This window comes from Carcharhinus amblyrhynchos, chromosome 7, assembly GCF_965287045.1.
Source record: "Carcharhinus amblyrhynchos chromosome 7, sCarAmb.v2.hapA, whole genome shotgun sequence".
In the NCBI taxonomy this organism is placed as follows: Eukaryota; Metazoa; Chordata; class Chondrichthyes; order Carcharhiniformes; family Carcharhinidae; genus Carcharhinus; species Carcharhinus amblyrhynchos.
The window spans coordinates 28,706,243-28,719,679 of NC_137330.1; the positions used below are offsets into that span (position 1 = coordinate 28,706,243).

At 40.7% G+C, this 13,437-nt stretch overlaps 1 protein-coding gene across 2 annotated transcripts in view; it reads left to right on the forward strand.

The window, feature by feature from the left end:
• The window catches only part of acp1 (acid phosphatase 1), a 28,857-nt gene extending 16,363 nt beyond the window's left edge, over nt 1-12,494 (forward strand). For both annotated transcript variants that reach the window (XM_080192067.1, XM_080192066.1), the window contains exons 4-6: nt 8,892-8,953; nt 11,276-11,381; nt 11,689-12,494. In XM_080192067.1, the coding sequence (XP_080048193.1) occupies nt 8,892-8,953; nt 11,276-11,381; nt 11,689-11,766 (246 nt within the window). In that variant the 3' untranslated portion in view covers nt 11,767-12,494. The remainder of the gene's footprint in view (nt 1-8,891; nt 8,954-11,275; nt 11,382-11,688) is intronic.
• The last annotated feature ends 943 nt before the right edge of the window (nt 12,495-13,437 follow it).

Consider the following 13,437-nt stretch of genomic DNA (forward strand, 5'->3'; position numbering starts at 1 on the left):
AAACACAGCCTTGATTTATATGATACAAAACATGTTGTTCTTTTAATGGACACAGGAAAAGCCATAAAATTATTATAAATTTAACTGCAATTCTGCCTGGTGGTCAGACTTCATGTGTCATTGATGGGATAGTTAAAGAGTTAAGGATATTATTAAACCAGAAAGAATGCAGAAAAAATTTACTAGGATGCTACTGGGACTTGATGGTTTGAGTTATAAGGAGAGGCTGGATAGACTGGGACTTTTTTCTCTGGCGCATAGAAGGCTGTTGTGGAGTTCTATAAAATAATCGGCACAGATCAGCTAGATAGTCATATCTTTTCCCAAAGGTAGGGGAGCCTAAAACTAGAGGGCATAGGTTTAAGGTGAGAGGGAAAAGATACAAGAGTGTCCAGAAGGACAATTTTTTTTTGCACAAGGTGATGAGTGTCTGGAACAAACTGCCAGAGGTAGTAGTAGAGACAGGTACAATTTTGTCTTTTAAAAAGCATTTAGACAGTTACATGGGTGAAATAGGTATAGAGGGATATAAGCAAAATGCAGGCAATTGGGATTAGTTTAGGGATATTAAAAAAAGGGTGGCATGGACATGTTGGGCCAAAAGGCCTGTTTGCATGCTGTAAACCTTTGACTCCAAGAGTTGCATGTCACATAGATATTGTTACTTTGATACTTTCTGATGCTGGAGAGTTTCTTTGTACTTCACAAATGAAATTTTCATATCTTTTTAAGCACATGATGAAAGTACCATTTATAAATTGTATGATTAGAATATGTTGTTGTCAAAGTACATATATCTAAATTAATAGAAGATGGTATTGGTTTGAATTCTAGATTTAAATCCCTGGTTGCATTATTGCATCTTGTTAAATCTTTAAGAGCAACCTTTTTGAAACTGATTTTCAAGTTAGTTTCCCCATTCGTGTCTGCCTGAATCGTTCATGTTTTGGTTTCATGGTAACTATTAAATGATATTGCACATATGTGCTCTTAAAATTGATTGAGTATTTTTAAATTTTTTTAATACTTTCATTGGCTGTGGGTATTATTGGCAAGACCAGTATTTGTTGCCCATTTCTAATTGTCCTCCAGTTGAGTAGCTTGTTAGGCTGTTAAGAGTCAAACAAGTTGCTGTGGGTCTAGACTCAATTAGGTTGGTTAAGGACAGCAGTTTTCATTCTCTAAATGGATTTCATGAATCAGATGGTTTTTACAACGATCAAGGATCATTGTCATGGTAGCCATTACTAAAGCTAGCTTTATATTCCAAATTTAATAATTGATTTTATCCACCAGCTGCAGTAGTAGGATTTAGACCCAAATCCACAGAACATTAGCCTGGACCTTTGGATTACTTCTCCAGTAACATTGCTATGATACCATTGTCTCCCCAGTTCTGAATTCTGTTCCTTAAATTGACACTCCAGAAAGTGATGTTTTATCCCTGTAGTCCTGGCTGATATTTATCCCTTGATCCAATCGTCATCATGGTGCTATTTGTGGGAGTTCATTATGTGCTAAATTTAGCTGCCGCATATCTTGCATTACAGTGTTGACTTCACTTCAAAGATACTTTGGCTATAAAGCTTTTGAGAGATGGCCATAAGAAGTGCTATTTAAATGCAAGGCTTTTCATTGTATAAATATTCATTAACACACAGGCAATTTTTCATAAGGTAAAAAGCATTGCAAGCTCATGTTTTTGTGAATTTTCTACATCAATTAATCAGTATCTTCACTAACCCAACATGTTTAATGGATCTGTACATTGTAAATTTTTTATTAGGGTTTTCCCAAAATAACAGTAACTGCATCTTAAAGCAGCTCTTGTACATGAATCAATTTTGGCTACTTTGAAAGATGTGACGAAATGCTTTATAAATGTAAGTTGGCTTTCTTGTTCACATTAGTCTTTCCTTTTGAATCTTTTAGAAAATACAGCATGGAAACGAGACTTTTCAGCCCATCCAGTCCATGTTGACGTTTATTTTCCATATGAGGAGTACTCTGGATCCCATGCGCCTGTCCTGCTCTCAATTCTTCTTTCCTCATTAATTAATATTAACATTTTATGTTCATTGATAACATTTAGCAGTGCGTGCTACAGTCTCACTGCTCTCTATGTAAAAATAAATCTCTTGCAAGTTAATCTTACATCCTGTCCCAAGGAACCATATGCAGTCATTTGTAAACCATTTTAAAGTCCTTGCCGGTGGGTTTACTGGGCAGTGTCCCATAAAATTTCCCAGATGACCTTCCTGCTAACATCCTATCTGTGACCTGTCCACAATTTTGTGGGAGTTGGGAGAGTCTCACCTCAGTTGAGGGGTTCACCTGGTGTCAATTTTGAGACTAGCAAGAAGACTACAGGGAGAGGGGAGGGGAGCTCCTCCCACAGGGAAATCACTTACAGTTGCTCCCCTGGCAATATCAAACAATTTTACTAATCTGATATTAATACTATTTTTGAAACTGCAATGTTTAGTGGATAAGAAATTGAACCAAGTCTGTTTAAACTGTATTTTGTTTTTAATTATGAGAATCCTTAACCGCCAAAAAAGCATTTTAATCTTATCAGTTTTGCATTCTTCATTCCTAATCTAGAAGTGAATATGCAGCTTTCTCTCAGTAATAATTCGGTTTTTTTTTGTTATTGTGCAGAGTGAAAAAGTCAGCCTAAACTGGATGAGAAAAATAATTATAAATGTATCAGAAAGCATAAGTATTGGTTGTCATTGACACTTGATAATTTTGTTGAACTTCACTTCGCACAAACTTGGGTCTCCCAGTGCCGGATTTCCAGTGGCATCTGCTCCACGCCGGAAACCGGTGGGGAGATGCACAGACCATTTAAATGATCATTTCAGTTTCATTTGCATGTGATTTGCAGGCCTAGGACTGAAGTCTCCTACCCTGCCAGAGTATTTCATTTCAGCAGGGATCACACTAGTTCCCTGGTAACAGGGAACCAGTGCCCAACCCTGCTGGTGAAGTGGGGTGAGGTGGGGGTAGCAGGCAATGGGATCCACCCCCCTCCCTGCAAAGAGGGTCAGATGGGAGTGCCCCCAGGGCATTGGCACCCTGGCACTGCCAGCCTGCATCCCTGGCATTGCTCGGGGAAAAGTGCCAATGCCCAGAGAGCACCTTGGCACTGCCCATAGGGCATGAGGCTATGCTAAAGGGGCTGGGCACATTGAGATGGGATGGTCCCATTGTTCTGCAGTTGGGATCAGTGGGGGAAGGAGGGAGACCAGCGATTGGGGCAGGCTGGTGGGGATGGGGGATACTGGTCAGCCTGCTGGAGGGGTTGTCAACCACCACCCCCCCCAGCTCGTCCCTGTCGCTGGCCTGCCTCCATCCCCAACTGATCTTGACTTCCTGACTGCAGAGTGGCAGAGGGACCCCCTAATCACCCCCATCAGGCCCAACCCCATTGGCACTGCCCTATGCCCAGTGGGCAGTGCCAAGGTCCTGTGTGGCATTGGCACCCTGATTGTGCCCAAGGGGCAATGCCCTGGGGGCACCACTCCCTGCTGCCCAACCGTCTGAGGGGGCCCCCAATCACACCTTTCACTCCAGCAGGGTCGGGTTGCTAGCAATCCAAAAGTGGGGAGCTAGTGTAATCTTTGCTAGAGTGAAAGATGCTAGCTGGCTTGGAGATTTCAGTTTCAGTCCCAGTCCTGCTAATGACATTCAAATGATACTGAAACGACCATTTTTGTTTTCAGATTGGGGATGCACAGTGAGGAAATAAGTAATTTAAGTAATTTTTCATACGGTTCCTTCATTGCTGATTGGTAGTGACAAGTTGTTCATACCTATCTAGCAAATATGTGAACAAATCAAATTAATTGTCCAGTCAGTCACTCCATTTAATAAAAACTAGAAACAGTGAAATATTAAAATTAACTATAAATTTAAACTTCACAAAAGGAAATATAGGAAAAGCAAGCCTGTTTTATCGGAAGTCACAGTGGTATTGCGTAATAACTTGTAGTACCTCTGAGTGAAGGAAAACATGAATACTTTTTGCTTGCTGTGCAATACAATCTTGGATCATTCCGACATTAGCATAGCTAAGTGGAGGTCTTGTAAATTACACAGGATTATGGTTTATATATTTTAAAAATTTAGCTTAAAGATTAATTCTGAGACTGCAGAGCCTTGGTAAACAATTTTTTTGAAGTATTCAAACTACAAGGCAATCTACTTCATAAAAATAGCATTCCTGGCTGGAAAGCCCTTATCACTCATACACTCGTTGACCTACGTTGGTTCCCTGTTGAGCAGCATCTTGATTTTAAAGTTTTAATCCTTTGTGTCATTTCTAATCTCCTCCCACTTCACAATCCTCTGAGATACCTGAGTTTCTCTAATTCTGACCTCCTATACATTCCCGATCATAACTGCTGCACCATTGGTTGGCCAAGCACACATTTTTGAATCCTGTGAGAGGTGCTATGCCAGTTCTTCAGAATGAAGGGCCTGAATTATCCTGCCAATGGGGAGGAAGCAATACCGTCACCAAATGGCAGAAAGGTAATTTCCATGTCTTTGCATATTATTATCATTCATTAACATTTCAAATTAGAGAGATTTTGGGCGTTTGGTTCCAGAACCATTTAAAGCTGGCAGTGAACAGGTGAAAGATAGTTCTTGGACCTGCCTGTCACAACTCAGCCATTTTCTTCGAAAAGGGATGAAATTGCTTGATTTATTGTGGAGGATGAGAAGGGTCAATGTCACACAGTTGATCATCTCATGATGTGGATCATTTTGGGATGGCAAGACCAGATTTAACTGGCTGCAGGAGTTTGGTAACTGTGTAGAAGAGGTGCTTCAGATGCAGGTGACAGTGTTTCCTGAAGTCCAGGGATCAAATGGGGAACATTTCCTTGCCAGGGCTTTCTGAGCCAACGTGGGGCTCATCCACTCAGTGTTCCTGAAACCTGGATAGAGCAGGACCAATGCAGAGAGGGACTAAAACAGGATCCAGGTACACACATGTCAGGAGGCCATCAAGAGCCTGCAGCTGATTCAAACTCTTGAGAGTGGTTAAAGGGAACCAGCCAGGTGCCAGTCAGGTAAAGGTTATTACGACATCCCAGATTGTACACATTTTACCTCAACTCCCTCCAAATGTCAGAAAATTGATGCCAGCAATAATTATCAATTTCTTAGGCTGCCGCTGACCTGTGCGCTGTTAAATTTAAGGGGAACTGAAAGCTTGTGGCTTTAAAAGTGATAGTGGCATTAAAGATCACTGCCACCTGGCTCCTTTGTGGGCTCCATTGGTGACATGTTAAGCATCTCACGGGCACTTATCACTGACACTTGCTCTGTTTAAGAGGACCAGATTTGTGCAAAAACAAACCCAGAGTCAAGCAGAAAGAACTTTGGGATTCAGAGTCATCACAAGTGCAGGAGGTGGCAGGGACGTTATTGATTGCACATGTAATCAGGGCTCTCTACAACGAGGCTGCAGCACTTATCAACGGAAATGGTTTCAACTCCATTACTGTTCAATTGTGTGTGGTCATCCTACAGGTGCCTGCTCAGTTCCATTCTTGCTTGCATTCCATTCTACTCTCTGGCGCCACAGCGCTTTGAGATCATCGTACAGTTGGATTCTGGGCAACATGTTATATCCACTCAGGACCCCGCCCACTGAAAATGATATGCAAAGCATTGCAGGCATAATTCCAGAGAACCTCTGAGCTGCATATAGAGCTCTGCCAGAACAGCCCAGGCAGCGGAATTTTTTTTCAGCAAGTCCGTGGTTGGCTCAGTCCATACCTATGACTCTGTGTTAATGCCCTTCCGCTGGAGTTCAGGGATAATGCCAATAATGCACCCTTGAAGTGACCTGAGAAGAGCCCCAGGAGAGGCAGACTGAAACTCCTCCTCTCTTTAGTGCAATGACATGTCCTTGACTACCAAAGGAGGGGCACTGAGAAGGATGTTGACACCTTGTCCTCCTCCTGCCCTATGACATATATGGCAGAGTCATGGATGATGAAGACCTGTACTAAAGAAGACAATTAACTTCATGTTATTCACAAGCTACTATGTCTCCTTTCTGCCCTGTGGTTGACACCGAAGGCAACTCAAGGTCTCCTACGTTTTCTTCTCTACATTCCTTTGCTATCCATGATTGCGTGGCCGCCTTGCTCTCAACCAATTCAACTAGCTGCTATAAGTTGTCAGCATTCGCGTATCCAGCACTCCTTTACAATAACAATTGTTTTTGTTCTGACAAACTTACCCTGAAGGTGAAGTGGAATTCATTTAGCTTTTCTGTACCTGGTATCTATTTATGCTTGCAGATTCCATGACTGCTAACTTCTGCTGCAGTCTCCATCCAGGCTTCCTTGGTCTGATGGGAGCCTGTTGTTCCTTGGCAGCCTGGAGGAAAGCCAGCAGGGAGATCACAGAACCATGGGGCCATCCTTTATCTGGTCTGAGCCATGTGTAAGTTGGACATTCCATCTTGATGCAGATCAGGATAAGTAATTCAGTTTGGAGGTCAGAGTGACAAGCATGGGTTAAGTGGGAGAGAAATATGTTGAGTCTTACAAATCTGTTCTGCAGAGTCCTACCTCCCTCTGAAAAATCTGCTGCCCTGTCACTGTAGGCATCTCCAAGTGCCACTTAAAACTTGTGCATGGACTCCTGTGCCATCAATTAATGGCTCCTTAAGAAGCTTCCTTGGGTTTTTGATAAGCGAGGGGATTAAGGGTTATGGGGAGAGGGCAGGAATGTGGAACTGAGCCACGACAGATCAGCCATGATCTTATTGAATGGCGGGGTGGGCTCGAAGGGCTAGATGGCCTACTCCTGCTCCTATTTCTTATGTTCTTATAATTGGCCCAGTTCTGCATCTCTGCTGTTTATTGGCTGACTGCCACATGATTGTAGACAGACAGTTGTTTCCGCCAGTAAAGCTGTCCATTGCATGTCTGCTGCTGCAACAACTAAGTTCTAGCCAGTGTTTTAAGAATTCTGTAGTCTTGGAAATCTTGACTTAGCATATTATTTCAGTTCTTGTATGCTTTAAGAATTTATATATTTGGTAATGACAGCATCTTTATTAATGCAAATGGGGCAGCACAGTGGCTAGCACTGCTGCCTCACAGTGCCAGGGACCAGGGTTCTCCCCATGTCTGTGTGGGTTTCCCCTCACAGACTGAAAGTGCTGGTTAGGCCATACTAAAATCTTGTATCCCAACAGGCATCAGAGTGTGGCAAATAGGGGATTTTCACAGTAACTTCATTGCAGTGTTAATGTAAGTCTACTTGTGACTCTAGTAAATAAACTTAAAGGGAAGCTCAAGGAACAGCACCTCGTCTTTTGACTGGGCACTTTATAACCTTCTAGCGTCAACACTGAGTTCAACAATTTTAAATTGTAAACAAGGAAGCCTTCTTTCAGTGAGAGCAGACATCGATGGTGAAACTCAACATCACCTCCAATGTGCCAGCGCAGTCTTTGGCCATCTGACCAAGAGTACTTTATGACAAAGATCTCAAATTCAGCTCCAAGATCATGGTTACAATCCTGCAGTGCTGCTTACTGTCAGTGTATGTGTCAGAGACTGGACATCATATAGCAGACACTTTAAATTCCTGGAGAAATACCACCAGCGATGTCTTTGCAAAATCCTGCAAATTGAGCGGAAGGATAGGCGCTCCAATATTGGTGTTCTGTCTCTAGCTAACATTTCTAGTTATGGTTAATCAGTTACGTTGAATGGGCCACATTATCCGCGTGCCTGATGAAACTCCCAAAACAAGCCCATTGCTGAGCTTTGTCCTGGCAAGTGGTTGCCAAGATCTCACAGGAAGTGTTTCAGAGATGCCCTTAAAGCCACTCTGAAAAAATGTAATGTCCCCACAAATTTTTGAGAATCTCTTGCTCCAGACTACACAAACTAAAGAAGAAGCAACCGCAAAGGTGCCAACCATTTTGAATATCTCTGACAGACCAAGATGGAGGCAAACCGTAAACAGCGGAAGGAGCACATCAGAATTTGTGCATTCCACCCACCACCTCAAACATTATCTCCCCACCTGTGACAGTGTGCATGGATCCAGCATTAGACTTTCTAGTCACATCAGGACCCACACCCCGAAATGGAAGAAAGTCACCCTTAGTCCTGAGGAATTGCGTAAGAAAAAGAAGAGATTAACCAATATTCATGCACAATTTTGGTATGGTTTTGTTTGCAGTAACATTAATATAAGAGGAAATAAAGCATTTTCTATGACACACTACAAAGGCAATTCATTACATTTTGAAGGGTAGTCATTATGTAATGCAGAGAAAGGTGGCAGCTAATCAGTGTGTGGCAAGGTTTATCAAACAACAATGCAATAACTGATCAATTAAACGGTTTCGGTGGTGTTCATTTGAGTGAAAAGTGTTGATGATGGCAACCCCTCTGGTCCATGAATACTGCCATGGAATCTTGTGTCCAAATAAAAACAACAGTCAGGATCTTGCTTAAACTCTCATCTGAAAGAGGACATACAGCATTCCCTGAGTATTGCACAGGAGCATCAGCCAAGATTCAGTCCTGAGAGGGAACTTTAATTGATAACTTATTATATGTGGTGAAAATGAACTGAAGCTGACACCAAAGAATTAATATAAATATCCACCTGGTATTAGCTAGATATGATAAATCATTTAAAATTAATTTCTGCTTAGCAGTGCTAGTTGACAGCAATGATTAGTTTACAAATTGAAATAATGCTTATCACTGGCTTTTCATCTATTCGTCAAGACATAATAGCTTATCTGTTGGTCATTAATCAAAATTTAATGATTTGCTTTTTTGTTTACATATTATGTATTGTATCAGACTTTAAGTTTTTTTTTAAATTCCTAGGTAACCAAGAATGATTTCTTAACATTTGATTACATGTTATGCATGGATGAAAGCAATTTGAGGTGAGTAGAATATTATTGTCAACCATTGTCCTAATTTTTAAACAGATGCCCTAGTGTGATGAAAGTGTGATAGTTTATTATTGAAACTTTTGTTTCCTTATGTTAATTGATTTAGACTTCCAGTTTACACTTATTGCAAATTGTTTATTAATGGCACACTTGGCATACAGCTTCCAGTTAGCATAGAAGTTTTCTTTGTTGGGAGATAGTGGTAATGTCACTGAGAGAATAGTCCCAAGGCCCGGGCTAATGTTGTGGGGATGCGAGTTCAAATTCTATCACCAGCAGCTGATGGAATTTAAATTCAGTTTGTACAATATAAAATTAAAAAGATAGTCTCAGTCATAGTTATTGTTTATTGTTGCGAAAATTTATCTGGTTTGCAAAAAACCTTTTAGGGGGAAAAATACCTGTCATCCTTACTTGTCTGGTCTACGTGTGAATCCTGACCCACAGCAATTTGATTCTTAACTGCCCTCTGAAATGGCCTAGCAAGCCACTCAACTGTATCGAGCTGCTGTAAAACCTACAAAGGAATTAAACTGCCTGTGCTAGTATTGATAGGAGTGACCACCACACAGTCCTTATGGAGAGAAAGTTCTATATTCGTGTTGCGGGTACCCTCCATCACGCTGTGCGGCACTGCAACCATGCTAAATCCCAATACCAACAGATCAGGTCTAACCTCTGCAGTCCTGCCACATCCAGTCATGAATGGTGATGGGTAGTTTAAAAACTAACAGGAGGAGAAGACTCCACAAATATCCCCATCCTCAATGAAGGGAAAGCCCAGCATTAGTGCAAGAATGAAGCATTTGCAGACACCTTCAGCCAGAAGTGCTGAGTGGACGATCCACTTGAGGCTTCTCCTCAGGTCTTAGGCATCACAAATGCCAGCCTTTAACCAATTTGATTCCATGTGATATCAAGAAACAGCTAAACATATTGGATACTGCAAAGGCTGAAGGCCCTAACAACCTTCCAACAATAGTACTGAAAACTTATAATCCAGAATTAGCTGCACCCTTCGCCAAGCTGTTCCAGTCCAGTTCCAATGCTGGCATTCATCTGACAATATGGAAAACTCCTGAGTTGAGTGAATGGGCAAGTAATGTGAGAGAAGCCATGGGCTACTAGATGGCAAGCAACCTTTGCACCAGGCAATGACCATCTCCCCACAGGAGAGAGTATAACCATCTCCTCTTGATATTCAGTGGCACTGCCATCACTGAATTCCACATTATCAATATATTAGGGGTTACCATTGACAAAAACTGAGCTGGACCAGCCACGTAAAATCTGCTGCTGCATGAAGTAGCCAGAGGCTGGGAATTCCCTGGAGTTTAACTCGTCTCCTGACTCCCCAGAACATCCACATCTACAAAGCACAAGTCGAGAGTGTGATGGAATTCTTTCTATTTCTGAATGCGTGCAGCTCCAATCACACTAAAGAAGCTCAATATCATCCAGGATAAAGCCTGCACGCAATCCATAAACATTCATCTGCACTACAGATACAAGCAGTGTGTACCATCTAGAAGATGCACTGCAGCGACTCACCAAAGCTTCTTCGATAGCACCTACCAAACCTGGCATTCAAGTATGTTGAAACAGTGGGAGGAGTTTTTAAAAAAAAACACACACACATTTCACAGTGAGAAAATTTGCTTAACTGTAACAGAGAGGCAGGAAAGGAAATTCTGCAGCTCCATGGTACAAAATTTTTTCAGCTTCCCTCCTGCCCCTTAGTGATTTTCCACAGAGAGCATTTGATTGGGCTGGGACATGTATGTATTGTTCATTGTGACAAGAGAATCAAGCCTGGATAGATATACCTTGACAAAGGAATAGAATGCATGTAATCTTTTTCTGATTGGTCCATTATCTATAAATGGTGAATACAAAATTACAATTTAGTTATCATTCATTTAGAGCGAAGCACTGGGTGCAACGTTTGTGAGGTTATCCACTTTGATAACAATAATAGAGAAGACATTATTATTTGATTGGGTATAAACTGAGAGGTGGATACTGAACGAGACCTTGGTGTCTTCCTGCATCAGTCGAGGAAAATAAGCATGCAGGTAGTAAAGAAGGCAAACGGTGGGGGTGATTTTTCACAAAGAAAACGAAGTGCCCAACAGGTGGGAAAACAAGATTTTATAAGTCTTTTTTAAAAATATTTGCTATGTACAATAGATGCATTTTTTTTTGTTTCCTGATATTGAAGAATAAGGTGGGGGGGGAGACTTAGAAGTAGTGTTGAAATGATCCATTTTAAATCTATAGGGGAAATATAGTTTATATTTAATACATTTGCAGGGATTTAAAAAGGATGGCTGACAAAGTGAAGAACTACAAGTCCGAAATAAAACTTCTTGGATCATTTGACCCACAAAATAATCTTATCATACAAGATCCCTATTATGTAAGTAGTGAAAGTTTCTCATTTATTTATATATATAATTTAGGAATGTTGCAGAATTTAAAATATTCAAAAATCCAGAATGGAAGTGTGCATATTTTCTATTCCCTTTTCTGTGCTAATAGTAAATATGTCTGGAGGATGAAGGGTCATCCAGACTCCAAACAATGGCTCTATTTTCTCTCTCTACAGATGCTGTCAGACTTGTTGAGTTTCTCCAGCATTTTCTGTTTCCATTTGATTCCAGCAGTATTTTGCATTTTATGTCTGTTGGTGAGTTTTAAATCTTTATTTATTTTCTTATTCCCAGGGAAATGAAGCGGATTTTGAAGCTGTATACCATCAGTGTTTAAGATGTTGCACAGCATTCCTCGAGGCTTCCACATAACCGTGCTAAGGACTGTTTTATCATGTGTTAGAAAAATAGGTTGAGTACGAATTTTGCCAATATCACTGGTTTCCAACTTGCAGAAGACTCATCTCTGAAAATGAAATTAAATATTTTAAAAAAAAATTCATTAGCTTTGAATGTTTACAATGTACTGGAGAGATGGTAGTTTGCCTCCACAATGTAAGAATATGAATGCAGATTCGTCCATATGAACTTCAAGAAAAAAATCACCATTCAAACTTGCAAATTAAGGTCTATTGTCAGGAGCTGCCAGTGAGAGAACTTTCAGGACAGTATGACACTGTGTCAAATGTATTGCTGTCAACTTGTTTTTCTTATGGTGGATACATTGATTTTTATTTAAGAAATAATGAACAAATGTGCATGACAAAATTCTTAAGTCACACAATGAAACATTTTGATGTGTCAATGTTTATGAATACCTCCTTCAATTTAAAATATGCTATCTTTTGTTTTTATTACATCTTGAATTATACTAACATTATGTTTCACAACATCCCAAAATATGTAAAGAATTGTCCTTCACAATTGTACATTTTTCTTTATTGTAATTGGTGTACAAAAGCTGAATTACCTTCCAGCTAAATATCGTAAGTTCAGATTGCCCGATTGATCCAAAACTGCAGTGAGAATACAGGATCTAATATTAGCAGATATTTGGTTTGATTGTTGCCATCTCCAATAAAATAGTTTTCTTCACTATGCTTCCTTTTGTGGCAATTTTCTGCAAAGCATTTTTCATAGTGTATTTTGTAAGAGTGCACCCTAGTTCTGAAAACATGCTGGCCACGAACATTAAAAAAATCATCTTGCAGTTAGCGTCTTATGTGGCTTCTCGTTCCTCATTTGAACAAACTCCTAGGACTGGCATCATTGTGGCACATCGGTGGCTTTTTTGTAACCATGAATATGTATTCTTCCTGTGTTGGGCATCCTAGACAACATAGGATCCCTACAGTGAAGAAGGAAGCCTTTGGGCCCATCGAGTTTGCACTGACCACAATCCCACCGAGGTCCTATCTCCTATAACTCCAAGTATTTACCCTGCTAGTCCCTCAAACTGAGGAGCAATTTAGCATGGCCAATCCATCTAACCCACACATCTTTGGACTGGGAGGAACCCCACACAAACATGGGGAGAATGTGCAAACTCCACAGACAGTGATCCAAGCTGGGTATCGAACCCCAGTCACTGGCGCTGTGAGGCAGCAGTGCTAACTATTGTGCTGCCCCTCATCAAAAATTGAGGATGTCTACAGTATGCACAAGAGTAGATTAAATAAGTCTTATGCATGAATATAAAACAGCAATTTCAATCTCTATAGCAGATAATAGTACACTGATTGTTTACAATTTCCTGTATTACCTCTTCTGATTCTGCAAAGTGAAGAAGGACTGTGGAAGAAGATGGATCAAGAATGAAAGTGAAGACCAAAACACTGATAAGCAGAGATTCAACATCAGAAGTAAAAAATTGAAATAGATGGGTAAATACTGGAAGTGAAAACATGCACACACCTTGAGCAGATGGTTGAGATTCGTTCCAATGCAATGACTTAGGATATGTATCAAACAAAATTTGATACAATTGCATTACATTAGAATAGATGAGGATTTCAAGGCGCGTGTCAAGAGGCTTGGGGTGAA